At 55.9% G+C, this 26,803-nt stretch overlaps 3 protein-coding genes across 4 annotated transcripts; 1 reads left to right on the top strand and 2 right to left on the bottom strand.

The window, feature by feature from the left end:
• Positions 1-273: 273 nt before the first annotated feature.
• TNNC2 (troponin C2, fast skeletal type) lies at positions 274-5,368 on the top strand. The gene is made up of 6 exons (XM_020807024.3): positions 274-522; positions 1,941-1,992; positions 2,831-2,974; positions 3,081-3,195; positions 4,624-4,760; positions 5,104-5,368. Exons 1-6 carry the CDS (start codon positions 289-291, stop codon positions 5,133-5,135), a joined length of 714 nt encoding a protein of 237 aa, XP_020662683.3. The 5' UTR covers positions 274-288; the 3' UTR covers positions 5,136-5,368.
• A 1,337-nt stretch (positions 5,369-6,705) lies between these two features.
• On the bottom strand, positions 6,706-12,033 carry UBE2C (ubiquitin conjugating enzyme E2 C). The gene is made up of 6 exons (XM_072996568.2): positions 11,729-12,033; positions 11,596-11,623; positions 11,049-11,135; positions 9,695-9,899; positions 7,591-7,650; positions 6,706-6,982 (listed from the first exon to the last, which is right to left on the bottom strand). The coding sequence occupies exons 1-6, from the start codon at positions 12,016-12,018 to the stop codon at positions 6,924-6,926; spliced, it is 729 nt and encodes a 242-aa protein (XP_072852669.2). The 5' UTR covers positions 12,019-12,033; the 3' UTR covers positions 6,706-6,923.
• Positions 12,034-16,359: 4,326 nt separating this feature from the next.
• On the bottom strand, positions 16,360-23,813 carry DNTTIP1 (deoxynucleotidyltransferase terminal interacting protein 1). Of its 2 annotated transcripts, none has more exons than XM_072996569.2 (13): positions 23,581-23,808; positions 23,345-23,415; positions 22,214-22,310; positions 21,832-21,930; positions 21,246-21,314; positions 20,961-21,017; positions 20,643-20,704; positions 20,103-20,148; positions 19,530-19,588; positions 19,263-19,323; positions 17,286-17,357; positions 16,998-17,053; positions 16,360-16,757 (listed from the first exon to the last, which is right to left on the bottom strand). In XM_072996569.2, exons 1-13 carry the CDS (start codon positions 23,779-23,781, stop codon positions 16,610-16,612), a joined length of 1,098 nt encoding a protein of 365 aa, XP_072852670.2. In that variant the 5' UTR covers positions 23,782-23,808; the 3' UTR covers positions 16,360-16,609. The 2 variants fall into 2 exon arrangements, 1 of the variants encoding a protein (XP_072852670.2); XR_013544518.1 differs by having other exon boundaries at positions 16,612-16,757; positions 16,998-17,129; positions 23,581-23,813.
• Positions 23,814-26,803: the final 2,990 nt, after the last annotated feature.

Raw genomic sequence — 26,803 nt, forward strand, 5'->3', positions numbered from 1 at the left:
AATCATTTGTATCTGGGAGCCTCTCCCATTTCCTCCTCAGAGGAGCAGGCAGGGAGTTGAGGCCGCCCGGCGGCTTCCTTCTCGATATGGGGTTTGCTCTGTTCCGACTATTTTTACCCCGGCCGGCACTCACTGGACAGGCATCCTCCAGCCCTCCGTTCCTTGCCATTCTCCTCCTTGTGGGGCAGGGTTGCATTTCTCCCTTAGGTGCCCTGACCTCCTGCTCCCCCCCCCCCCCACTCTCCCTTCTGCTCACCCTTTGCTGGTGCAGGAGTGGCCTGGCTAAAAATGGTAAAATGCCCCACTGACCAATCAACAGGTGAGGAGGAAGGCAATTGGCTGTCAGGAGGACAGTCTCCTGCTGCGTCCAATCCAGAGGGGTTGGGCAGGACCCTGCTGAGCGAGCGGGGTATAAAAGGGAGACCCCGGGCTGGAGCACCAGCTGTTGCCCAGGTTCCGAGTGGCGTGGGAGGCGCCGATTCCGTCTCTGTGGGTTGCTTTGGGAGACGACCTGCCACCATGGTAAGCATGGCAGGACATGGGCGAGAATGCCCGCTTTGGAGTCGGCGCCCAGGAGGGTTGGAGCTGGACCTCCTCCCGGGATGCTGGACCCCACCGCTGAACGGGCACTGACGGAGTGGCGAACGAGTTGGTTTGCGTGTCCGAAGGGACAGGCCAGCCCCGGAGCCCAGGGCCGGCACAGACGCGGCAAGAAAACCGCCAGGAGGCAGACCAGCTGAGCTCCAGGAGAGCGGCTCTGTGTGGGGCCGAGGGGGCAGGCGCGACCCCTTGGCCGAGGCTGCTGGTTAGAGGGAGAGAGATGGTTCAGAGCAGGGCTGGCTGGCTGGCTGGGGGGAGGCTGGGGTGGGTGGCCGAGGTGGGGGTCCAGGAAGAGAGTGGAGACCTCTCCGGAAGGGTCAGGGCAGCAGATTTGCTGGGAACGGGAGCAGCCCGGTTCTGCTCCATCTCCCTCTGCCTGATACCTCTTCTTGGGGGATGCGAGGCAGGCAGGGCTCCCCTGCCACGGAGGGAGTCTGGCTTGGGCTGAGAGGTGTCCCGGAGGCCCGCCAAGCACGCGAGGAAGGAGCCAGGCACAGGGAAAGCTGAGCTGCGGGTCACAAGGAGCGGCTGGGAAGCCTGCCTGCCCGCCCGCCCGGCTCTGGACCGGTGCTGCAAGACCCAGCTTGAAGGCGTAACCCAATCGGAGAGCCGACAGGTGCTGGAGCAGCTGGCAGCCGGCCGGCCGTGCACCCTAGAAGGAGGGCCCAGGCGGGCGCTGCTAAGAATAGCCCAGGCTCAAGACGGACCTTCTGCCCTGGGGGGGGGGTCTGCGGCTCCTGCGGTCGCCACCAGCGCCGTGGCCAGCACCATCACAGCTTCACCAAGCAGAACCCGAAGACCTGGGTGAAGCATGGCATGAATGAAGCGGAAGAAGGGCCACTGCTCCGGGGCCCCACCGGGGCCAAGGGCCACTGCCGAGGGAGGCGCCTGGTGCCCCCAAGGGGCAGCCGCAGGACCCCCGAGACTGGCACAACGTCACCCCTGGAACCAGTGGGGTTCTTCCTCAGAGAGCCCAGAGAGCCAGCGCCGGCTAGATGGGGGGGGGGGACTGCTAACCAAGTGCAGACAGTGGGAATGGGGTAACAGCTTTTGCAGAGGGGCCTCTGACGTCTGCCCCTTCCCCACCTGGAAATGCCCCTTCCTGTGTCCTGCCAGCCTCTTTCCTCCCTCGCTGGCCAGGAGGCCTCCTGCCCTTCTGGGTGCCCGGCATTCAGTAGGGCACGAGGGACAGTCCGAGGGGGGGGGGCTTGACGGGCAAAGCAGGCCCTGCTCTCCCTGGGGAAGAGGAGGAGGAGGTGGCGAGGGGGAGGGATAGGCAAAGGCAGAGTTGGTGGGGGGACGCCTTAGTCGCATGGTGACGGCCTTTGTTTGCCTTCCAGACGGATCAGCAGGCGGAGGCCAGGTCCTACCTGAGCGAGGAAATGATAGCAGGCGAGTTGAAGGGCCTCCCTGGCGGGGTGGGGGCAGGAGACACCACCAGCACCCCTCCCAGCCAGCAGGGCCAGGGAGGGGGGCAGGCAGGAGGTGCCTGCAGCTTTCGTGTGCCTACAGCCACCGCAAGGGAAGGGGTGTGCTTGCAGCCCAGCAGAACCGCAGTGGGAAGAGGCATCAAGTGCCACCGGGGTGTAGAGTGGGGTGGCCAGCTCTCCCCGGGCCACGTCAGGACCTGTCGCTCCCATTCTGGAGCTCCCTTGCCCAAGGACCACTGTGCTGCCTGGACATTCATCATAGCGGGGTGGAGGCGGGGGGGGGGAGACACCCTTTTCCACTCTGTTGTTTTTTTGTCCCTCCCTCCTCTTGTGCATTCCATGAATGCTTTGAACAGAGGTTGAGGAGCATGCACGCACACACATGTAGAGGACCAAACACATTGGCAAAGCGAGCATCCTCTGGCAAACCTTAGGAAAACATTCCTTCTCAACCTGCATGCCCAGCATGCCCCCCCCCACCCGCCCTTCCTGCCTGGGGCTTCTGAGAGTCTGAAAAGGGCACTTGTCCAGCTCCGCCCTGCCGAAGCCCTCCTGCCTCTTGGGGCCTGATTGCCACTTGCAGGGGGGCAAAGGCATCCCCAAAGGGTTCTCCCCCCCCCGGGGGGGTGGCTTCCTTTGAGGAAGGTGTGCCTGGATCCCAATGACCAGGAGGAGGAGGAGACAGGGAGGCTCACCCTGGTGTCGGAGGCCATCCGAAGCAGAGCCCCCCCCTTCCTCCGGGCACCTGCTCCTCCGCTCCCGCCGTCATCCTGGCTGACCCGGGGCTGCCTCTGCTGCAGAATTCAAGGCTGCTTTCGACATGTTCGACGCGGATGGTGGCGGCGACATCAGCACCAAGGAGCTGGGCACCGTCATGAGGATGCTGGGCCAGACGCCCACCAAGGAAGAGTTGGATGCCATCATCGAGGAGGTGGATGAGGATGGTGAGAGGAAGCACGAGGGGGGTCGAAGGGGGGGGAAGACCTGTCCGGGGGTGGGGAGGAGTGGGCAGCGTCTGACCTGACCTCCTGCCCGGCTGAACCCTTGCAGGCAGCGGAACCATCGACTTCGAGGAGTTCTTGGTCATGATGGTGCGCCAGATGAAAGAGGACGCGAAGGGCAAGTCCGAGGAGGAGCTGGCCGAGTGCTTCCGCATTTTCGACCGGTGAGGCGGCCCTACCTGGCTGGCCACAGAGCCAGGGGTGGCACAGTCATTGGCACAGTGCCAAGGAGTCTTGAGGAGGACCTGTAGACTAGCGTGCCTCTCCCTGCGCGTGCACACACACACACACACACACACACACACAGAGGGAGGGAGGGAGGAAGCTGGCGGTGCCTGCTGGGTGGCCCTTGGTGCTTAGGAACAGGCCGGCCAGTCCCAACCAGCGGTGTCGCCCGCTGACCGACAGCCCCGCAAGAGAAGCGCTTTCCACCCCCCAAAGCACCAGCAATGCAACGTTAGTCTGTGCAAGGACCTTGGACAAAATCAAATGCAGACATACGCCCAACCTCCAGTCTCCCTCTGACGTCTGAGGAAGTGGACTTGATCCAAGAAAGCTCACGTGGAAATATGTTTTGGTGTGTCAGAACATCTGCATCTTTTATCCCATTTATCTTGTGGTTCTATTTTGTCCGATATGCTCCCCCAAACAGAGCTACTGTTCTGGCCTGTGTTAGCCTGCATTGTGCTTGGCCTTGGAAGGTGGGTCTGTCCATCCCACATGGGGGCAGTGGGGGGGGGGGGCGGGTTTGGAATCAGATGCTGCGCTCATCCTGCCTGTTTGGCTTGGCCTTCTCATGGGACACGGCCTGGCCGTCTGCCCAGCCCCTCTTCTCTTTCGCTTGTCTCCCACGTTCTTGGCCTCTCTGGTCAGTGGCCATTAAAGCTTGGGAAATGAGGGAAATGGTTGGGAAGTTTTTGGGGAGCCCTCCTAGGAGCCCCCCCCCCCGTTTAGGAGAGTAGCTACCATAGCATTTCCCATGGACATTTAAACCAACCTTTATTTCTCTTTACTGCTTTGATTTGGATCCCTGTCTTGCGCAAGAGATTGGACTTGATGGCCTTAGAGCCCCCCCCCTTCCCCTTCCATCGTTCTGCAATGCTAGGCTTCTATTCTCTCTTTTCTGGAGCAATAAATCTGTCCTGTGACAAGCAGGCGCCATGAACGGATGTGTCCTGCAGTATCTTCCAGCAGAAATGTGGCGGAAGGGGGAAAAGAAACCACCACCCCCCAAGTTGTGGTCAGAACCTGCCATAACAAAGCCAGGACTTACACCACCCCCTTGCCTGCCCCAGGCCGACCCATGCGGGGTGGGCACGCCTTCAAACCCAAGAGCTGAACCTGTGCAATCCATTCCGGGCACACGCCTTGTTACACAACAAGGGGAGAGCCCGGTGCTTGCAGTAAAGAAGCCCTCTTCCTTGCAGGAAGAGGTTGATGTCCCTGCTTGGAACGTGGGGAAGAAGGGATGAGGCCCACAGGGACGCTGGGGGGAAGCCCGCGCTCCCTGGCGGAAGGGCCCCGCTTGGGTCAGCCGAGCGGCCGAGACCAGGGGAGGCCACCCCTCACTGGCCTCCCCTCTCCCCAAACAGGAATGCCGACGGCTACCTGGACGCTGAGGAACTGGTGGAGATTTTCAAGGCCTCCGGCGAGAGTGTCACCGACGAGGAGATTCAGGAGCTGATGAAGGATGGAGATAAAAACAATGATGGCCGGATCGACTTTGACGGTGGGCGGCCCGCCTGGCCCCGTCTTTCCTGGGGAGCCAATGGGCTGGAGACCGGGAGGCCCCTCACGTCCCACTCGCTCAGCTGGGCCCTCAACCCAAAGGCCAGAAGCCCCCCTCTTTTGCTCCAGAGAGGGGGCTTCTTTGACCACCTCCCGGCCCCAACTTTCTGCTTGGAGGTTTTGGACTTCTGGAGATGGGGAGCAGAGGGCCGGGGGGGGGGGCTGCCAGGATGCTGAGGCCAACGCCAGTCCAGCAGGCCTGAACAGGGGAAGGTGGGTTGGGCTTGTGAGATTCCTGTGCCCAGTCCTGCTCTGGGGCCAACCTGCCTTGTCTGTTCCCGCAGAGTTCTTGAAGATGATGGAGGGTGTGCAGTAAAGTGCCTGGACATTCCTTCCTTCCGAGCGAGGGGCTGCTTCCACCCTCGCTCACTTCTGCTCCCGCCACCTCGCCCTGCCTCGTTCCAGCCGGCTCTGCGCAGCGCAGCTCAGAGACCCCCTTCCAGCTAAGCTCTGTGGACCCTTGACTGCCTGCAGCTTTTGAGAGTCTGTTCAAAACATTAACCCTTCAATAAAGAGCGAAGGACTGGAACTGCCTGGAGACGGGAGAAAGGCTCTGGCCTGGACGTGTCCTTGCTTGCAGTAAAACCCTTCTCTTGGGAGAGGTTTCGGGTGGGTGGGTGGGGAGGAGGGGGGAAGCCGAGCAAGCGCTCTGGCACTGGGAGGACGCCTGCCCCCCGCCAACCCAACAGAGGTTAGGAGCTTCCGTCTTGGCCAAGCCCAGGAAGGCCTTTCCCCGTGGTTGATTCCCAGCCTTTCCCCACTTCCTGCTCTTCTCCAGAGGTGGCTAAATCAGCCAATGGCCTGCGGGTTGTGGTGGCCCCCCAAGGGGAAGCTAAGCCAATTGTGGCAACCCCAGAGCCGTCGGGAGTATCCCACAGAGGAGAAGGAGGTGGTGGTAGAACGCCTGCAGCAGGCAGGATGATCTCTGCAGCCTCAGCGTTCAGCTCCAGCCTTCTCAAAGCACCAGTGCTCAGGCTGCGGGGAGACTTCTTTTGCCCCTGGTGGCAACTTGACCCATTGCACATGCTGTCCCTGAGGTGGGGGGGCAGGGGGACTTCCAGAGTGCGACCCAAGCACACCCAGGAGCCACCCCCCCCCGGTTTTCCATTTGCAAGTGGCGGTTTATCTGCGAAGGTGCTTCAGGGGACCCCCTCCAAGGAAAGGAGGCAGAGTTCCCACTTTGAAAAGCCACCTGTGGCCCTCGCGGCTGTGAAGCGTCTCTGCATTAAGCTGGCGGCCCAAGGCTGGGACAGACGGGGGCCCTCGGGGGGGGGGGGGGGAGGGCGTGCTAGAGAAGAACCTGGAAGCAGAGGGGAGAGGCTGCTGCATGGAGTCTTCTCTCCCCCCCCCCCCAAAAAAGGTATTTCCTGGCCAGGCAAGGCTTTGCTCTTAGGTCCTGCTGACGAAGGAACCAGGCTTCGGCTTCTGGGTTCTCTCGTGCACATCCCCCCCTCCCAATCATCCGGCACCACCATCCTATGGGCTTACAAAACCTTTCCCTCTTCAGCGCTTGATGCCCCAAAGTCTCGGCTTCCTAACTGGTCTTCCTGACCAGCCCCAGCAGATGGTCTGGGCTGTTCAGCAGGGGAAGGGATTCCGTGTCGAGGCAGAAGCAAACAGGGCCTCTCCTTTGTCAGAAGGCAGTCGGTCGGTCGGTCGTCTCAAGGAGACCTGAGCTAGGCTTCGCCAGCGTCAACCCCCGGGCGGTGTACTAGGGTGTTGCTCCTAGTAGCTTGGACTCTACCATTCCCCCCCTGCCCCCGCATCATTACCAGCTGGAAGAGCAAACCTGTTTCTCAGGATTGGGGCCTGCGGCCGAGGAATCGCACCACGGAGTGGACTGACTCAAGTTCCTCTTTCCACTGACAACAAAAGGCCTGGGATAGTTTTGTTTTTTAAAAAAGGAGGAAACATTTATTTATACATTAAGCAGCAGGACAAAATGCCAAATAAATTTAAAAACAACCTATAATACAAGGCGGCATTCCTGTACAGATCACTCCAAGGATAGAACCGGAGGCGGAGCGGGTGTGGGTGGGGAGAGACACCACCGGGGTGACGACCACAGGCAGGAACAAGCGGGCGAGGGGGAGGCAGGCGGGCATCAGGGATCCTGGCTCTTCATATGCTTTGCATACGATTCGTGGAGATGCTTCCTGTAAGCTGTGGAAGATATCATAATTAAGGCTGCCCCGGGCGCCGAGTGCGATGGCCCGGCTCTTCCCTTCCACCCACTCCCCCCAAACAGACACGCCAGTCCCTGTTCCCCATCACCCACCCTCGAAGGCATCCAAGGGCTTGGGTACCAGGCCCCATCCCGATGTCCCACCCAACCTGAAAGTCTGATGAGGATCCTGGGCAGCCGTGTTCTCTGTGGCTACTGAGCACCCCCCCACCCCACCCCTAGAGCTGGGCAGGTTGCAGTTTTGATCCACTGCTCCTTGTCTGCAGCCTCTAGGCGTGCAGGAAAAAAGAAGGCTGCAAAGCTAGAGGCAACGTCTGCAACGCTGAACAAGAAACCTCTGTTTGGCTGCCCAGTGCCAAGCGTCATCATCCAGCTCCTGGCCCCAGATGTTCCCGGATCGGGAGTTCAGGGCCGAGGTGGGCGTTTGCCGGCAGGAGACCTGGAGCAGACCTCCAGAAAGGCTTGCGTTCCGCCTGGGCTCCTGTGAGCCGACTCCCCATTGTTGGGGAGCTCAGAGAGACAACCCCCTTCCTCTCCTTGAGCCCCCCCTCGGCCCACCTGGAGAGAGAGAGAGAGAGAGACTCACCTGCCTGGTTCTTCCAGAGCTCTGCAGCATCTGTGTTGAGGGGGCTTTCGATGTTTGGTTCTTGATTGGGGGGGGTGGGTGGGAAAGAAGGCATTGACCAATTAGCCCCAGTGGGTGGGTGACTCAAGCGCGCACACACACACACACACACACAAACACACCCCCGTGGGGCCCAAGAACCTCCTTTCCCAGCCCTTACTTGGCACAAGGAGGGCAGGTCTCGGGCAACAACCTGCAAGCTGACCCAGGTCCTGCCCAGAGTCCATGCCGTTCCCACCCAGAAGGCTGGCGCTGGCCCAAGGAAGGAGGGGCCCCAGGAGGGTGGACTGTTTTTCCTGTCCTCCTCCCCTGACCAGGGTCTGGCACTTCTGGGTTTACCCAAATTGGGAATAATAATGACAATAATAAAGGAGACCCCCTCTCTTTTGCGTGGATGCAAAAGATCCTCTAAAATATGAAAAATCCAAGATTCCAAAAGAGCGGTTAGCAAAACACATAGACCTTTTTAAAAAATTATTATTTTTGGAGAGGTACTCCCCCAACCCCCATTTCATTTAGTGCTGCCTGCAGTGCCTGCCTGCCCAACTGCTGCCAGTGCAGCTGGACTGATGCTGCAAAAGTGACAAGAGGGAGAGCTTTCTCCCCGACGCCCCCCCAATAGGGAATGTGGGGTATGCCATGTATGCACGCGTGTGATTTTAATTACAATCAGGGCAATGTCTTCTCTTTCTCATCTGCCCTGTTGATGAATTGATGAGGAAGTTGAGAAAAGGGATGTAACAATAAACTAATTTAGTTTTAATGTTCTGTATCCTATTTGGCTTGAATTTATTTATTTATTTATTACCATTTTTTAATATTGTTGTTTATACTGCAGTTAGCTGCCCAGAGTGGCCTGGTTGCCAGATGGTGCGGGGTGCAAATGCAATAAATAATAAATACATGAAAATGTCACGCCGCTGTGAGCGCCTGCGTCATTCGGGCTCCTCCTCCTGTCATGCTGTTGTCAACCACTTCTTGGACTGACTAGTTTTCAGGGTGCCACAATTCTTCCTTGGCTTTGTCACCAGAAACCGGAATGGGAAAAACTGAGCTGAAAGGACCCCAAAGTGTCTGAAAGTGAGTTGCTCCTCCAACCCTTAAACATAAGCCACTTGAATGTGTGTATCCTGTCTCCCCCCCCCCCCCCAACGGGTATGCCCCTGTTTTAGGTCTGTGTTCAGGGATGACCCTGGATTATAAAAGTCTGGGCAACCAAATGGAATCAAAACCATGTTGGGCAAAGAACAGAGCAGTGAGGAGACAAGATAAAAAACCTCTGGTGCTGAGGAATATTTCCAGGTGGGAGAATTTCTGTGTTCGGTTTTCATTACAAAGACAGCAAACTCCACATTGCAAGACCCCTCGAATCTCTAAGTGGGGGTGGGAGGGATCTAGAATGTGATGGCTAAACAAGTAGTGATGGGGACTGCTCACCATTTTGGCGACTTGTCCTGTTTCGTGATCCGCCAAAGTTGACGAAGCACGAAGCTCCCCCATGAACCGGTGAAGCACGAATTTATTTGGGGGGGGGGTTTAAACAGGAAAAAAACCTCCCCCCCGGTAATCGCTGGCCTCTGCAGCCATGGCCTGCAGTAAGGGACACTGGCTGCTCTTTTGCAAAGATGGCAGCTGCAGCTTCCTTTAGGGTAGGGAACCTGCTGTTTCCATCTTTGCAAAGGGCAGCCTAGCTATGGAGGCCAGCTGGAGGTGGTGGTCATGGTGGCAGCAGCTAAGATAGGAAAAGGAAGGGGGCGGGCGGGATAGCCTGTGGGGGTGGGTGGGTGCCTATTGGCCCACCAATCAGCTGATCAGCAGGCCCGTAGGCAGAAAGGGAAAGCCTACTAACGTTAAATATTCATCTCTTTGTATTCGTCCAGGTCTCTGGAACTGACCAATACAAAGGGACCAATAGTTCACGAACAGACGATTTCTCACGAATACCTCAATCCGTTTTTTTTTTCTTTGTCCCCATGTTTATAAACAAGCTCCGTCAAAGAGCCTGCCTTTGGGGCCTTGCCCGCCCTGAGCAGCCCCCTCCCCTCCGCAAGGGCTTCCGACCCACCTCCCAGCAGGCTCTGGATGGAGAGCAGGATGGTCCGGACGTCGTACAAGGCCGACCACTTGTCTTTGAGGATGTCCAGGCAGATGTTTCCCTGCAGGTCCACGTTGGGGTGGTAGCAGGGGGTGAGGAACTTGACGGTGGGCGCGTTGTAGGGGTACCCGCTGGGGAACTCCAGGGCCAGCTTGTACCTCAGGTCCTCGTACACCTGGCGTCAAGGAGGAGGAGGAGGAGAAGGGCATGAATCAGACCTGGTGGCCCCTGCCACCTCTCCCTTCCGCCCCCCCCACTACAGTACCATTCTTCCTCCCCCCCCGCTGGCCTCTCTTCCCACAGGCTGGACCTCCAACTTGTAATGCCCGCCACCCCATACGCACCTTGGGAGGGGAGCGAGTTAAGAAAAAGAGGCCTAAGCGATTTTTCTCTTGGGGGGCGGGTTGTGGAGCTGCACCCCCCCACACACACACTTGCAGACCCATCTCATGGGTTCATGCACAGGTAGTCTCAAGAACAGGCTACTGTAATGGCTCTAACGTGGGGCTTCCCTTGAGGCTGATCTAGAAGCTTCAGCCAGTCCGGAAGAGGGTGGCCAGGCTGTCGGGTGGGGTTAGCAAATGCCGGCGTCTAACCCCAACTCTGGTTTCCCGACACTGACGGCCGGCGTGCTTCCTGGCAAGCTTCCAAGTGAGATGGTTCCAGGAGGGACCTCAGGGTCTGGCAGAATGCCTTCTTCCAGTGCAAACTGCCCCCTCTTCGGGCCAGGTTGGGCGTCTGAGGCCCCGAGAGAGAGGAAACTAGGAACCGCGCTTTCTCGGGGGGTGTGTGTGTGTGTGTTTCACCCTGACTCTGGAACCAGCTACCTCCCAGATACTGCCTCCTGGTCCCCTTGCTGGCCACTTTTAAAAACAAGGCTGCTCTGACACGCATTTAATTCTGTTCCCCTCCATAGATTTCCGATGAAATCAGCAGCCAGCAAGACTATTGCTAGGTAGGGGGTTCTAATGGGATGGTAACCCTATTACAACACCAGCTTAAACTGCCTCCAGGGCGGGGGGGGGGGGACAGATAAACTAAGCCAGTTAAGCTTGCACTCCCACCTTCTGGGGGGGGCAAGGGGCCCCTTGGGGAGCTGACCCGCCACTGAGAAAGGGCTCCTGCGGTTCCCGGTGACTCCAGGACAACGACGACGACGACGGGGCGGGTCAAAAGGAGCCCCCCCCCAGGGCAGCCCGGGTCCCCGACGCCCTCCTCCCTTCTCTCCCCGCAAACTCCCCGGAAGGCAACACCCTCCCCCCCCCCGCTGCCCGCCCGGGTCCGGTCTCCGGCCAGGCAGCGTCCTTCCCCCGGCCCGACTCACCGTCCCGGCTGCTCCGATGATGGTCCCGATCCACTTGAAGAGGTTGTCGGACTCCGGGAAGGCCGAGATGCCTTTGTCGCCGGACATCTGCGGGGTTGGGGGGCAAGAGGGAGGGAGGGAAGGCGGTCAGGAGGGGAGGCCACAGGGAGGGAGGGAGGCCGGCCGGCAGCCCGCCCCGTCCGGGCAAAGAAGGGTGCCTCCCGGCCGGGCCCCGATCCCTGGGCGAGCACGCGCCTCCGCCTGGCTTGCCGAGGACGAGCAGCAGCGGCGGAGCGATAGACGGCGGGCGGGGGGGGGGGGCGGGCGAACGGCGGCCCTTAACCCAGCGGGACCGACCCCTCCCTCCCTGCTCCGTCTTTCTGGCTGCTTCGGAGCCCCCCCCCACCGGCCAGGCACAGCCGTCCCGCCTGTTTCCCCCCCCCCCCACAAACACACACCCGGGGGCTCTGCCGGCGGAGGGCTCGTGAGGGAGAGGGGGACCCGGCGGCTGCAACCCCCCCTCTCCCCCTCCCCCCTCCTGCGCCCCCCCCTCGGCCACCCCACTCACCATCAGCGCCACCAGCTCCTGCTGCAGCCTGTGGAGCACAGACGGGGCCAAGGGTTAGCGGGCGCTCTGCACGCGCCCAGGGGCGCCCTCGCCCTCCGCCCCCGCTCTCCCTCCCTCCCTCCCACCCACCGACCTGCTGCGGACGGAGCCTCGGGCGCCGCTGCTGCCGGGCTCGGCCGCCTTCCTGGAGACTCGGGCGGCGCTGGCGCCGGGGTCGGTGTTCTGCGAGGAGGCCATGGCCGGCCCGTCCGTCGCCTCAGACTCTTGCCCGCCGCTCGCCGGGCTGCCCGGTTTGAATGTTGCAAAGCCGCGCCCGGCCAGCCAATCAGCGCCGCGCTCGCGTTCGATCCGCCCAATGGGGGCCCGCCGGCACTGCGGGCTCCCTAGGTCCCGGCGGCCCTCGCGGGCGCGGAGGGAACCCATTGGCTGCCCCTGCGCGGGTGGGCGGGGCCCCTTTAAAGGGGCCTTGGCGTCACACAAACCGCCGCCTCTGCGCCCCGGAGGGCCTGTTGGACCACAACTCCCAGAATGCCTCGGTCAGCCAGGCCGCTGGGCGTGGTGCCCTTAAAGGTCCTGGGAGTTGTAGTCCTCAAAACAAAAAACAAAAAAAAAAGAGAGAGACGATCTGCCTAGTAGTGGCCACATCGCCCTTCCTGGCCAGAAGGTCGCCGAGGCCTCACGTTGACCCCCCCCACAGGCCAAAGGTGGATGACCTCTACCTCCCCTCCCCCACGCACACCCCCTAAATCCCTCTATCTATGAGGTCCTCCCGGTGGGCCTCCATGGCCTCCCCAAAAGGCCCCGCCCGTCCGCAGCCCAGCTGAGCTCCGGCCAAGGCCAAGCCTGGGGTTTCCTTTAGGGAGTCCGCCCGTCTCATATCTCGCCTTCCTCTTCTCCTGCTGCTTCCTGCCCTCAAGACCGTTCAAGCCTTGGGCTGCTTTCTGCCAGCAAGACGGTGTCGCCCGCCTGCCTGAAATGCCTGGAATGCCTGAGATATGTTCGGTGGTTGCGGGTTTTCCGTCTTCTGGAGGTGGTTCTTCCTGACGTTTCGCCAGTCACGGCATGGAGGACACGGTGGCGGCGCCTCAAGGGGGGGGGGTAGAAATCAGAGTTTTTCCGGGGCTGAACGAGTCCCACCTCCCCGGCTGTATCGCCATGACATCCAAGAAAGGGAGCTGGCCCTCTTATTTCTTTTTCCAGGGTGAATTGTATATTGATGGTTGAGAAATTCTTCCAGTTTTCCTTCACCGTTGTGTCCAAATTGCGAAGGTGTCATCCACGTATTGGAACCAGACTGTGGGTGCGAAGGGCACCGAAGCCAGGGCCTGTTTTTCAAAATGCTCCATGTAGACATTTGCTATAACCGGGCTGAGGGGGCTCCCCGTGGCCACTCCCATCTGTCTGTTCATAGAATTCATCATCCCACTGGAAATAGCTGGTCGTTAGGCAATGTCGGAAGAGGGCCTTGATGTCTGCTGGATGAGTGTCAGGGTGTCCTTTATCGGCACCTTGGTGAACAGGGATGCTACGTCAAAGCTGATCAGTCTGTCCCCGGGGTTGAGTTTTAGGGTGCTGATCTTGCTTAGGAAATGTCCTGAGTCTTTGAGGTAGGAGGAGGTTTGTCCAACGTGGGTCTGTAGGAGGGTGGCTCGGTGTTTCGCTAATTCATTGATGTCTGATGCTTCTTGCGCCCATTCCCACTCCTCCTTCCTTTGAATTTAGTCTGGACTTATGTTCTGCATATGGATTGAACAGAAGCTAGCAGATATTTGTAACATGACCTGAAGCGTCTCTTCTGAATCCAGTTTGTACTTGTTGTTTATGGGCAGAGTTAGGTCAGCATAGATACCTGGGCAGTCAGTCCCAATGCAGACCCATAAAAATATATGAAGCAGTTAAAATAAAATAACCCCCCCCCCAAAAAAACCCTGACTTTACTTAGAAAGTTACATTTAAGACAGAAAAGGATACAGTAAATCCGATTTCTACTGTAAACGGAGGTGTGTCTCAGGGTGGCACACGATCGAAGGAGAGAACCCATAGGGTCTCGTGAGCTGCACAGTCCAAAGCTTTGCTGTAGTCTATAAAGCACTGACTGATCGTCTTCAGGATTTTTTTCGTACCTCCCAGCAGCCTGCGGGTATTTGCAATAGGATCTAGCGTGCCTCTTCCTTTTCAGAATCCATCTTGAAAATCAGGCATTTCTGGTAAAAGCCTTTGTTGCAACACCTTGAGCATTACTTTGTTTGGATGGGAAATTACAGCAATGGTCTTAGAGTTATACTTCACTTCTTGGCATCTCTTTTCTGGGGGACTGGAACTGATAGGGAATTTTTCCAGTCCGTGGGCCATTGTTTGGTTTTTTTGTATTTGCTGATAAAAGGTACCAAGATTAATCAATGAAGGATCCAGGACTAATTCCTGGATTTTTGCCTGTCTCTAACACATTAATTCATCAGCCAGAGACAGAGAGATCCAATACATATGTATTTGTTTATTTTCAGTGGAAAGTAAGCAAAATAAGGCAAACTCTACTCACAGGAAAAGCATGAGAGGGAGAAAGCACCCCACAGACCAAGGTATAGATTTTTATAAGTTCAACATGAAAAGGAGGAGGCAAAGGAGAAGGAGGAGAAAAAGAGGGACTGCAGGCGCCTGGGCAACAGGCTATATCATTCATTTTTCCCTGGCCGGTGTAAGACACTCAGAGTTCTCCAAGGTCAGACTTCTCATTTTTTTGTTGTTCAGCTGTTCAGTCGTGTCTGACTCTTTGTGACCCCATGGACCAGAGCATGCCAGGCCTTCCTGTCTCCCACTGCCTCCTGGAGTTAGAAATACCTTAATTGTAAATCGGAAGAAACTTTGATGGGCACCCTCTCCTCCTCCTCCTCCCTTGTGCATTCTTGCCTGCCTAGGGAAAACATACATATAGCAAAGCAAGTCACAGAAAGCAAAGTGGCTAAGGTTAGGCTAAGATATATTTTATATGTATTTACTGGACCCCTTCACTGACATATTCTTGCTAGGATTTTAACATTTGGTTTCTGTGGCTTGAAACAGTGCTATTGGTATCCCATCCACCTACCCATGGCGATTTATTTTTTTTTCCTGGTGCTTTCAGAGCAGCCTTCGCTTTCCAAATCTGGAGCTACTTAGTCACAGGATTCCTCTTCAAAGGAGTCTGCCATCTTTTTCTCTCTCCTGTATAGAGATCTTCAGTATACTATTCCCACCTTCTCTTTATTTTCTCCTGGCCAGATAGTGTGCCTCCTTGTTGGTCATTCAGCATTCCTAAGCTAGGCTTAATTTTCCCTTTGATTTCTCGGGTCTTCTGGAAACAATCTCTTCTTTTGATGCAGGACTTATTTGCCTTTTTTGGCTCTTCACAGTATCAGCGAAACTCTCCTCCCACACCTTTATTTCAAACAAATCCATTTTTTCCCTGTAGGCTTTCTTCACTGCCCACCTTTCGCACACATGTATAGTAACTGGCAATACACAAGAATGCAGATGAGCTTGGCTTTGTTCCTCCTGTGACACATCCTGACCTTTCAGGATCTGTAACAATCCAAAACAAGGGCCAAGGGGGGAATCAAGTCCCAGGAGAAAGCAGAGAGGTCCCTTTTAGCCATTACATACAATGAGCGCCTGGAGCCACAAATGGTCCAGCTCAAAGCAAGCCTGAGGCCATGCATGAATGATGACCCTGCAAGGGAGGGCTGACCAGTCACCTCCCACAACCAGACACAATGGCCAGTGGAGGCGCAGAGGCCCCTTGCAAAGTAAAACCTTTGATGCGGGGGGAGGGGGGGTAGCGTGGGGAACTGGGGAGCAGGAAGATTTCCAAATGCTGCTGGACTTGGGGTCTCATCAGCCTGGCTGATGGCAGGGATGGGGGGGGGGAGTCCGGTGGTTGCTTGGCAGGGAGGGTGCACTGGGTTATTTCTGCATTTTTTTAACGTGACTTCCACTCTTCCTCTTCTCTCCCCAGTCTTCCTGCTCCTCCTCCTCCCTCCCGTGTGCCTCCTCTGGAGTCATGCTCCTTCCTTGGCTTAGGCTGTGAGTTCTAAGGCTAAAGCCCCACAGCCTCTGCGAAACCTGGGTCCCCCTTTCCCTAGCCACTTCTGACCCTTCCCTTCCCCTCATTTCCTCCCTGTTGAACTCCCTCCTCCTGGTCATTCCCACAGGAAGCCTCCCTGTTTTTCGAAGCCACAGGCCTCCCCATTTAATTTCCTTTTTGTGGCTCTTTCCCTTCTGCCATGATTCTGTTTGGCTTAAACTGGCCAGTCTGGTGGAAAAGGCTGTGTCCCTCTTTTTGGGTTCAAACCCCCTGCAGCTGCCACCGCCACACATCTGGAGGTGCCCAGCCGATAATTCCACGGCAGTTCAGACAAGGGCTGGATCCATCAGGAGGCGAACAACACGGGTCGCGTGGAAAGAAACTCCTGCTGCTGATGGACCTCTTCCCAGACATCAAAGACCCCACCTCTACGGACAAGCATCATCCTCACAATCACAATCACAATCACCATCACCATCACCATCACCATCACCATCACCATCACCATCACCAACACACACACACACACACACACACACACACACACACACACACACACACACACACACACACACACACACACACACACACACAAAAAAACCCAGCAGCCTCTCCAACCAGGAAGCTTTCTGCCCCTCCCCGCATGGCCTTTTGTTGTACCACTGCTTCACCACCACCACCAATATTTGAAACAGGATAGCAAGTTTGCAGAGATGCGTTTTATTTTTGAGCTTCTTCCCAAAACCAGGAACAAGGACCAATACAGAAAGAGGAAGACGGGGAGCCCCGGGAAGGACCCTGTGTCACGACAGTGCCCGGAGCTGCTGGAACTGGCCTGGTGGCTGCTCTCTCGTGGCCTCAAGTGCCCCGGCTATCAGGGAGCAAACCCATCGCCATCCGGCAGAGAGACAAGCCCAAGATGTCGTCCTCCATGAGGACCGGGGTGGACAAGCTTTAGGTTTCCTGAGTCGCCTCAAGTGGCACCGGGGGCTGAGGTTCCCCTTCGCCTCGCAGGTTGTCCATGAACTTCCGCATCTTCACAATCATCCATGGTGGCGGGGTGAAGGGCTTGAGTTCGTCCAGTTTTAGCTCTGGAGATCCTCTAGAGGCACAGAGGATAAGAGCAAATGGGGAGGGGGGGGAGAGACCCATGGGTTGAAAAATATTAATTAGGGTAATTAAATCTTGAACCCTCCCTCCCTCTGGAATGCTGGCTTGACTCTCCATTCAGATGGCCCCAGGCTGGCTCCCCATGGGCTCCTCCCTCTGCCCTTCCTGGCTCCATGGGACAAACATTCCCACTCCACCCCATGCCAGTTTCCTTTCCAAAGGAGGAACTCACCTGTACTCATCACTAGCAGCGAGGTGCTGGATATCCTCCTCCAGAAGGAGATAGGCCTGCAGAAGGTGCAAAACACGGGCATTAGAGGCCCTGGCGAGGCCCCAGCCTGGCCTTTCTCCTCCTCCATTCCGGCTGCCAAGAGAGGAGACGGTTTTCCCAACAGGACACGGCCCACAGCCCTTCGGCAGGGAAGGGCAGCACAGCTTTCCCCAGAACCACCTGCCCTCGGTCCGCCGTCCAAGCCCATCCGCCCCTTGCTCTGCCCTGCCTTGGCTTGGCTCCACTCACCATTTTGCCCCCTGTGGCTCTCATGTGTTGCTGTTCAGCAAGCCAGTGCTTGTCCTGAGCGTCGGCGGCGTACTGGAACAGGGAGGCAGGCGTTATATAAAAATAAATAAAATAAAAATAAATAAAAATAAATAAATAATAATAATATACAAGCAGCCTGTGCTCCTCTTTCATCCCACTTAGCGGCTGGCCGTGGCAACCTCTTGGGCCAGCGTTTAATGCCAGGGCTTAATTATGCACAGCAGTAAGAAGTCCTGCACTTTGTCCGTCCCAAATTTCAGACTCTTTTGTTTCACTGGATGAGCCCAGATGCTGGTGGACCCTCTTTTCTTGTTTTACCCTGGCCCTTATAACTTGACCCTCTTTTTTTCCCTGCCCCAAATCTGTGTTTTTGTTTCTTCTGCTTTTGCGGTATGTCTGATAGGGAGCAGGGAGGAGATTGTTTGCTTAGGTAGTTCTTGGCAGCTTGTTAAGGTAGCTCTGACATAGTTGTGCTCCTGCGAACCTGGATGAACCCCGCAGAGCTACCTTAACAAGCTGCAAACAGTGTGGATTGCCAATTTTCTCCTCTCAGGGTGGGTGTTCAGCAAAAGCAAACTCACCTGGGGAAATCTGATTTCCCAGGTGCAACATCACAAAATAACCCTTCCAGTTTTTCTTGCTCTGTAGTCACACCCTTAATCTGAAAAGGGCTGGGCTGTACAATGTTAATATTGTATAATTCAGTCAAAGGTGTACTTAAGACTTTTGCTTGTCAGTGGTAATTAAGGTGAGGTATTGGCTGGGTAGCTCAGGGATTTAAGTAGGTAGGAAGTTCAATTCCTGCCAGCAGAGCCAGCCTGTGTGTCCTTGGGCAAGCTGTATGGCCCTCCCGGGGCATCCCCAGAAGAAGGAAAGGGTCAACTACTTCTGAGTACTATACTCTACTTAGAAAATCCTGAAAAAGGTCACCATAAGTCAGAATTAACTTGATGGCACATGATTATTATTATCATCAATCTAGGGTGATGTATATTGTATATGATAAATGCAGTAACACTATTACAGACACAGAAATATTTATCTATATTTAGATTTAGAGAACTGCTGGACAGCCCAGTGGTCTGTGGCTGCAGACCCAGAGTTTAGGATTTCGATTCCCCACTGAGCCTCCTTGACAGGGGCTGGACTCGATGATCCACTGGGTCCCTTCCAGCTCTGCAGTTCTAAGATTATTATCGTTACCATTATTATCATCATTTAAGTAATACAAGCTCTGGTCCATGGGGTCACGAAGAGTCAGACACGACTAAACGACTGAACAAACAAGTAATACATTGGGAGTAAACAGTTGCAATCAACGTTCTAACTCAAATGCAATCTCATCTGGTTTGAGGGAGATATGCGCCTTCTGTATGTTTCAAATTCACGTGAATTCTCTAGGAGTAAGATGGATTTCAAATTAATGAAGCAAGAGACAGTTCTGAATAACAGAGTGACATAGAAACCAGAGAAAAGTGCTTTGCTGCTCTGAAAACATCAACATCTTCACCAGAAGCCCCTCAGAAGCCTATGAGCCGGTCAGCTAACCAGCCTGTTCACAGCAGAGTAAGGAAACGGGATGTCAATTGTCCTTTGAGAGTATTTAAACTTGTAACATATCACAACCACTGTTAATCTACTTTGAAACATTCCTCATTGCAAAAGAACAACCGTTTCTGTCTAGACAGTACGCTAGATTGCGATGTCCTCTTTTATTCGGGACACGCAGCGCATTTTAAGAAAAACAAATCTAAAGATGATCCCCTTGGAAATGCTTTTAAATAACAGCACCAAACCTGGCACAGGGCAGCTGGTGGCATGCTCTTGGTGTGGAAAGAAGGGGTGACCACTACAAACAGCGAGCTGGCTGATTACGGCGGCTGACGATTGGTGCCACAGCCTGGCATCTCCCTGTCCATCCCTTCCCCCCCACACCCCAGAAGGGAGTTCACTGACCTTGAACAGGTGGGGGTGCTTGATGTAGAGTCTGCCTCTGGTCCCTCCCATCCCTAGGGCTCTGCATTAGAAACATGGGGGGGTGGGGAGAGGGTTACAGTTTTGCAACCAGCCATGAGACACCTCCCTTTCCTTCTCTCGGGCCGCAGTGGCAAAGCCCTCCCCACACGTCCAACCCAGACAGAGAAAGGTCTCCTTAGTCCCGGGGGGGGGCACCCCTTCAGCCGCCCAGCGGTCTCTGCTCTCACCTGCCAGGCGGCCACTTACTTGTTGGCTCTCGATCCGAGCACAAAGGCAGTGGCCTCGGTGATCCGCAAGGGGTCCCACTGCAAGGGAAGGGAGAAGAAGCCCTGAGGACAGCCCCACTCTGTGCATGGTCTGCTCACGGTGTGTTGCCGGGTTGTAGCTCTAGCATGACGGGCTGGCCTTCCCTGCCCTGCTCTGCCCAGCCCAAACTGCAGCCCACCCGGGAAAGCCGATGGGGATGCTCAGCAAAGCTCTCCGATCCAGAGGCCGAGAGCGCACAAGAGCCCTGCGGTGGGACTGAGGGAAGGTGGCGTCCGGCCCCATCTTCTGCTCCCCAGAGTGGGCAGTCTGATGTCCTCTGGGAGCTCAAAACTAAGGCTGGGGGGCAGGCAGGGGGGAAGAGCTCGCTCTCCTGCTTTGATTCTCCCAACAACCCAGAGAAGCCGACCCCAGTGCCTCTGCATAGGGGGCTGGGCTTCCTTGCTCAGCCACCTGTCCTCCTGCCTTCAAGGCCACCCTGGCCTCCAGCCCCTGCCCTCCGCCCTCCAGGTGGGGCCAGCGAATCCCACAAGAAGCCCAATGTGCAGGGCATACCTTGGGACCATCCCTCTGCAGTGGCTCCGAGGACTTGGTTTTCCACCTACAAAGACAGAAGGAGGCTGAACTATGGACCTTCACGGCATTTGCCTCCAGGAAGGGCATAACTAAAGCATTAAACATTTTAATTAAAAAGTATTCTTTAGCTGGCCCTATGAGCAGCAGGATTTATTAATATTAATGTTATAATGATTGTTTTTAATATAGAACATTATTATAATATTGCCTATTTTTAATGGTTTTAATGTTTTTAAAGGTTTAATATTGTTGTACGCCACTCAGAGACTACTGGTGATGGTGCAGCTAAAAAATCTTGTAAATAAAAAAAATAAAACAATAAATAAACTGGCAGTCCATGGGGCAGCAGCTTCTCCCAACCCTGAAAGGCTCCAAACCAGGGGTGGCCCATCCTGGGCTTTTCCCTGCTCACCCCTGGCCTGTTCTGCCTCAGGCGCATCGCAGAGGAGAGATTCCCAGGAACAGCTGCCCCCTGGGAGACACGCTCCATGGTGGGGAGCCTTAGAGCCCCTCACTTACGTGCCCACATTCGAAGCCCCTCGATCGCTCGGCTGGCTCTGTCCTGGAGGGCGACCCTTCCTCTGCAAACAACGACAGCTTCCGTTAATGCCTCTGGGCTAACATCTACTCCCACTGTGGCCAGAGTAGGTGTGGAGCAGAGGCTCCCCTCCTGTTCTGAAACCCAGCCTCGTGCAACTCTTGAAGGCAGGGCAGCCTCAAGAAGCAAAGGGAGGCGATGGGTGGGTGCCCCCGTATCCCTCCTTTCCCCTCCCCCCAAGATGAAACGGGGGGCTATGCAGGAACAGCACGTCTCCCTCCCCGCTCAGGGTCACCCACCTTTCTGGGGATGGGGCTTCCCTGCTGGCTCATCTCCTCCTCCATGGGCTTCGTGCGCTGGTCAGGGAGGAGAGGAGAGAGAGCGTCAGGAGGAAAAGCAGGTGAGCTCACACTCACTCACACCACACCACACCACACCACAGAGAGAGAGAGAGAGAGAGAGAGAGAGAGAGAGAGAGGCTCTGTCTGCATTGAAGCCGTTTAGGCCCCACTTGCAGGAAAAGGCTCCTCGGGATAAAATAAAGGAGAGAGAGAGAGAGAAAACAAGCCCCATCTCCCTTCTACCTTCATGGGTGGGACTTCATGGGGCAGCCGGGCAGCCGATCTCTTGCCATCAGAAAACAGAAGCTTGGCCTGTGGAGAAAGGAAAGGGGCAGACGTGTCTGTCGGGAAAGAAGCTCCAAGGCAACCGAAGACCCAGCCCCCTCTTGAACAGCCACGTTGAGCAGCTGCAGAACCCCTGTGAGAGGCAAGGCCTGAACCCCCTGCAGCTGGGCACTGCAGGGCCCTAAACACACAACACCCCACCCGGTTGATTTCTCAGCATCCCAGCGATGCACATTTTACCACCACCACCACCACCACCACCACGGGAATCCGAAAGCTAATCAAAGCCCTGCAAGCAATGGGTGTGGCATGATGTCCCCCAGGAGCCGGAGTGGACTTCCAAGGAGCAGGGAAGGAAATGAGGTGCTGGGGAATCCTTCACCCCAGATGAAGCCTTTCTGTTGTTGAGCAGTGGTGTGTTTCGTCCCCCCCCCGCGACCCACAGCCAGGACACAATCCAAGGCAGAGGCAGCTCCTGCAACCCCCTTTCCAGCTGCCCTCCCAGAGCTCCTGCCCTCTTGCTTGAGTGGTTGCCCCCCCCCACCTGTTCCAGACAGCTCCGGCAAGTCTCACGGATGAGCTGCTCCACGTCCACGTCTTCCCCGACATTCTCTCGGACATTGCCTGCCGCCTTCTGGAAGAACTGGAAAAAGGGAACAGCCCGGCTGTGGAACGGACCAGAGCCACCTCCCGCAACACGCGGCCCCTCCCCAACTGGCTTTTTGTTTCTGCAGCAGGCGGCAGGCCAACACAGCAAATATCATCCTCATGAGCTGCAGCCCCCCCCTTGGGCTCCCCCTCCTTGAGCGGACCCTGCTTTTCTCTCCGGCCTCCCTGAGGGGCTGCCGGCAGGATTGCTCAGCCCACGGCCACCTTCCCAAGGCTGTCAGTCCAAACAGCTCCGGCTTGGCTCTTGCAGCGCTTACCTTCATGTATCGACCAAACACCGTTCGGATCTCCTCGTTGATGCTGGGCTGCAGAACGGCTCGCAGGAGGTCCATTGAAACCACGGGGTCTGTGAAGCTGAGGCAGGAGAGGACTGGCTAGCAGCTGAGCCGACCACCCGGCATCCCCCCGAGCTGGCTGAGTCTTGAGTTTGGCAGCCATCCCTCCTCCAGCTGCCCAGCCCCTGCTCTGAAACCAGCCTTTCTGGCTTCTGCAAGCTCGGCTTGCCTTTGCAAAGACTGGCGTCCAGCCCCAAATGCAAGCTTAGAGGCTGGCTGTTCAGGGCTGGAATGCAAAGTCAGAAGCGGCCGGAAATGAGCAACTCAAGAGCACGGGGTGGGGGGGCTCCTCCCATGGGGTCCATCTCAGCTGTTCACTGACATCTGCAAATTCTTAGAATTTATGAAGTGCTCATTAAAGTATTTGGTGTTTCACATAGGTATTATCTTTGTTATTAGTGACTTCAAACAATGAACTCTGCAGGAAAATGCAATCTGCAGGCCACAATCCATTGGAAACAGAGGATCCAGAAAGAAAGATGTTACCATGGAAAGAGACCGACAGCATTTTTCCTCAATGTGCTCCATGCAGGGTTTTCAGACAACCTGATTTGGTCGGATCGTGGCAAGAAGCCGCAGAGATGGGGCCGAGGGGTGTATGAAATTAACACGGGAGGAAAGGACAAGGTGCAAATTTCCACCGGTGCCGTCAGGGGAAAGGAGAGCGGAGGGTGGCCCCCGTTTCTTGGGGTCAGGGATATGACATGGGCTTCCCTCCAGCTCTGTCGGTTGGAAGGATTCCCCCCCTCCTCAAACCCAGGCTCTCCAGCAGCAGCAGCAGCAGAGAGATCAGGGAGGGAGGGAGTGAGGGTCTGTGATTCCGATGGGCATTTCCCTCTCTGTGTAATGCATGGCATCTCCCCGTGTGGGGTGGGGGGGAAACACCATGGAACCCCCCCTCCCAGGGGCAGAGCTCCAGCTCGGCCTCCCTTCCCCCCCCCCCGGTCATCCTCAGGCGGCCTCTATCGCCACCCGGCGTGTAAAGGGGGGGGGAGGGGCGCCGGCCAAGCCTCCCTCCCTCCCCCCCGGAAGGAGGGGGATGGGCGCTCTCACCTGCTCATCATCTGCGACCGCCGCCCCCGCCGCTGCACCAGCCGGTGCTTGATCATGATGTTCCAGGGGCTCTGCGTGGGGGGGGGGGAAGAGGAGGGAAGAGGGGGGGGGAAAGCGCCGCTCAGCCAGGGCACAGCCGCCGGACCCCCGCAGCCCCCCCACCCCGCCCTCTGGAGGCAGACCCTCCCCCCTCCCCCCCGCCCCCTCCCCCCCCCGGCACCCCGGGCATCCCTCACCGAGGCGCCCGCCCCCCGCGCCGAAGGCAGGTCCCCGTCCTCCTCCTCCTCCTCCTCCAAGTCCTCGCCCTCCCCTCCCTCGGCGGCGGCGGCGGCAGCAACAGCGACTAAGTCTTCTTCCTCCTCCTCCTCTTCCTCCTCGTCCTCCTCTTCCTCTCCGCGCTCGGCCTCCGGCTGCTCCATCTCGCGGGCGGCCCCCATCCTCCTCCTCCTCCTCCCTCCCTCCCTCCGCACGGAGCGCTCGCAAGGCTGGCCCCGCCCCCTCCCGGGGCGACGTCATCGCCCGGCGCCCGACCCGGAAGAGAGGCCTCCGCGGGCGTCGCCTGGCAACGGGAGAGGGCGGGCGCCGAGGTCCTTTTTTTTTTTAACCCCCGGCGGCGGGCCGAGGCGCTTCGGGGCCGCTGCCATCCCACACCCGGCCTTCCCGGAGGGCTGGAGACCAAGGGCGCCCCGGGGCATGGGCAGAGTTTAGGCCAAGGGTGTGTGTGGGGGGGCTGGGCTCCAGGCCTGACCCCGCCGTGGCCGGGGAGGCGGCGGGGGCTCTTTCCTTCTGCGCCCCCGGTTGTGGGCCTCCAGTCCGGAGAGCTGGTTTTGGGGCCCCTGATGGAGGGACTTCCCTCGTGGCTTCTCCTCTCCCTTCAGTCCGTCGTTCTAAGCAGGAAACCTTGCCCCGCAGGCCCCTGAGCTGGTAGATCACCAGGCTAGCCCCGCGGTGTCTTTATTTTGCCTTCTTTTTAAAAGGTTTCCTGTCCGTGGTGGAACCAAGTTGCCCTGCAGGCCGTGGTTCTCCAACTGGGGTCCCGAGATCTCCTTGGACTGCGATTCCCAGAAATCCTGGCCAGCACAGCGGGCATTTTGTGTCACTCAGCCTCCTTCAAAGGTGGATGGCTGTAGCAGAAGCTGCCTGAAACAAGTTGCAAAGAAGAGCTGCTTTGCAATTTCCTCTCCTCGCTCTATTGATTCCTGTCTGGTTGGCTAAAAACTGAATTCACTTGAGGACACCCGGCCTACGCTGTGGATTCACTTCAGATGAAAGTGCAGCAGAACCTTTTTTTCCTGCTGTATAGTCTTACCCATCCTCTGTGTGCTGTACGCCTAGAACATGGAGACTCCGTTCAGCTGTTACAGATAGAGCTGTAATGTTCACTAAGTTTGTTTACATTTTCTCAAAGGACAACAGCATTGTTTTGCCCCTCAGCTTGCAATTGTAGCTGATAATGCTGCCCAGAAACACAAAGCAAGGGAAATTCTCATGCTTTTAGTTTCATAAGTTAAGTCGGGTTGTTTTTAAAAAAGGAAAGGTTTGAAGGCTTTTCTACTCTTAATATTTTAATAAGGAAAGAAATCCAGGGAGCACTTGAGTGATTTTCATGAACAAAATCTTACCACCTTTGGCAAAGGAATAATTGTCTGTCATCAATTTGAATGGAGGACAAATTTCCCTGGTTTTTCTTGTACATACTGGGGTTTCCTCGTTCCTCTTCCTGAAGGTGCTATGAAACTACTGTGCAACCTGCCCAAGGCCACACAGGTGGCAGGGCATGTAACCCTCTTGGCCACACACACTCCAGGTGATCTCAGTTACTCTCCAGGTGGATTTGAACTCCCAGTCCCTGCGGCACTCCAACCCACTGAGCTGTACTAGCTTTTAGTAAGGATGAAACTGCAATTTAAATGGAAGTGAACCCATGCATGAAAGCTCACATGAAAAACAGCAGTTAAGTCTCTAAAGTGGCGCAATGTTTTTGTCTTATTTTTTATTTTTATTATTTTTTGCATGATATTCTATTTATTTATTTATTTATTTGATTTATTTGATTTATATCCCGCCCATCTGGTCTGGTCGACCACTCTGGGCGGCTAGTCTTCTAGCACAGACTAACATGCCCACTTCTTCTAAACTGCAGTTTGAATAATTATTTAGTTCTAAATTGATGTGATAATCCTTCATCTGATCATAACTTAGGAAGCCGGAGCCTTGGGTTGAAAGTAAACTGATGGTAGCAGGGCTGTTAACAAAATGGCCTTCTGCAGGTCACTCATTTGTAGGTTCTCCTGAAGGTGGAGGTGATTTGTTGGCACATGAAGAGGACAACACAATGGCAGCCAACCCAAAAGCTGCCTTCCGCTGTGTCAGACCATTGGCTCTATCCAACCAAAGCATGTTGGCACCAACTGGCAGTAATGGCTCTTTGGGGCTGCCCCCCATCACTGGAGATATTGGGGGCAGAATCCGTGGAGGGCTTTCTGCAAAGAAAGCATTTGCTCTGCCTCATAAGCTACAGGGCAAATCATTTTGCAAATATTCTGAAAAATATCCCTAGGAAGCATGAGTTAAGTCAGCCTTTAGCACTTGCTTGTCTGAATCTTCAGTTTAAAAGATATTGATTTAAATCAGTCCACTCCGTTTGGTAAGGGAAAAGTCCTTCCTGTATATTTGTACATGTTTTCAGAGAGTGGTATTTGTTCCTGGTTTGATTTGATAGGAATGCCTGTAGCCAAGCTAAGAGCTATTTCTTCCCTGTTTATCATGTTGCTTGCTTATATGCCACTTTTCCACCTTTGTGCAATCGTCAGTGACTTTTTTGTCTTCAGGGAAATGTCTTAAATAGATCTGAACTGACATCTGGCGCCCACATGCTGCAAGGAGCAGAATAAACAAGAGCAGCAAGCAGCTGGCTTGCATCAGTCCTGCTGAAACCCCTTCCGGCTGCTCTGTCCACAGCTGAATAAGTGCCCCAGTTTCATGCAATAATGTGACTTTAGATCAGTGGCTCCCAACCTTTTTCAAGTCATGGCCCCCTTTTTAATAGCCAGGTAACCTGTGACTTCCTTCCCAGGTTTGCATAAAAAGGCATTTTTAATGGGGTCAAGTCATCTCTTCTCAGAAAGTAGAGACTTCTTTCTTCCCCAAAGGGCCTGTTTCTCATACACGCTAACTTTTAATATCTCACTCGAAAGGTCAAGGAAGACATTCTTGAATGAGGGTTACGACACATAAACAGATGACACATAACAGATGACCAAGGTTCTCTTTAAGATGCATGCTCCTTCTGCACAGCATTTCTCCTCCACATTCTGACAGCGACTGTTTTCAGCCCCTTGGGTTCTGATTGTGACAGGACCCCCGGGTGGGTGTTGCATGTGCATGTGGGGGCTGAAGTCCCACGCATGAGAGGCAAAGCCCTGTCCAGTGAGGCTGAAAATTGGTGGGAACGTTGCC

This window comes from Pogona vitticeps, chromosome 4 (assembly GCF_051106095.1).
Source record: "Pogona vitticeps strain Pit_001003342236 chromosome 4, PviZW2.1, whole genome shotgun sequence".
NCBI lineage: Eukaryota > Metazoa > Chordata > Lepidosauria > Squamata > Agamidae > Pogona > Pogona vitticeps.

Excerpts from the sequence above, each read along its gene's own strand:
- TNNC2 (XM_020807024.3), top strand. The coding sequence starts at position 289 with ATGGTAAAATGCCCCACTGACCAATCAACAGGTGAGGAGGAAGGCAAT. Across the intron at positions 2,975-3,080 it reads CGAGGAGGTGGATGAGGATG|GCAGCGGAACCATCGACTTC; the intron begins GTGAGAGGAAGC and ends GAACCCTTGCAG. Across the intron at positions 3,196-4,623 it reads TGCTTCCGCATTTTCGACCG|GAATGCCGACGGCTACCTGG; the intron begins GTGAGGCGGCCC and ends CTCCCCAAACAG.
- UBE2C (XM_072996568.2), bottom strand. The coding sequence starts at position 12,018 with ATGGGTTCCCTCCGCGCCCGCGAGGGCCGCCGGGACCTAGGGAGCCCG. Across the intron at positions 11,624-11,728 it reads CGAGGCTCCGTCCGCAGCAG|GCTGCAGCAGGAGCTGGTGG; the intron begins GTCGGTGGGTGG and ends TGTGCTCCACAG. Across the intron at positions 9,900-11,048 it reads TCATCGGAGCAGCCGGGACG|GTGTACGAGGACCTGAGGTA; the intron begins GTGAGTCGGGCC and ends CCTTGACGCCAG.
- DNTTIP1 (XM_072996569.2), bottom strand. The coding sequence starts at position 23,781 with ATGGGGGCCGCCCGCGAGATGGAGCAGCCGGAGGCCGAGCGCGGAGAG. Across the intron at positions 20,705-20,960 it reads GAAGCCCCATCCCCAGAAAG|AGGAAGGGTCGCCCTCCAGG; the intron begins GTGGGTGACCCT and ends CGTTGTTTGCAG. Across the intron at positions 19,589-20,102 it reads TGCAGAGGGATGGTCCCAAG|TGGGACCCCTTGCGGATCAC; the intron begins GTATGCCCTGCA and ends CTTCCCTTGCAG.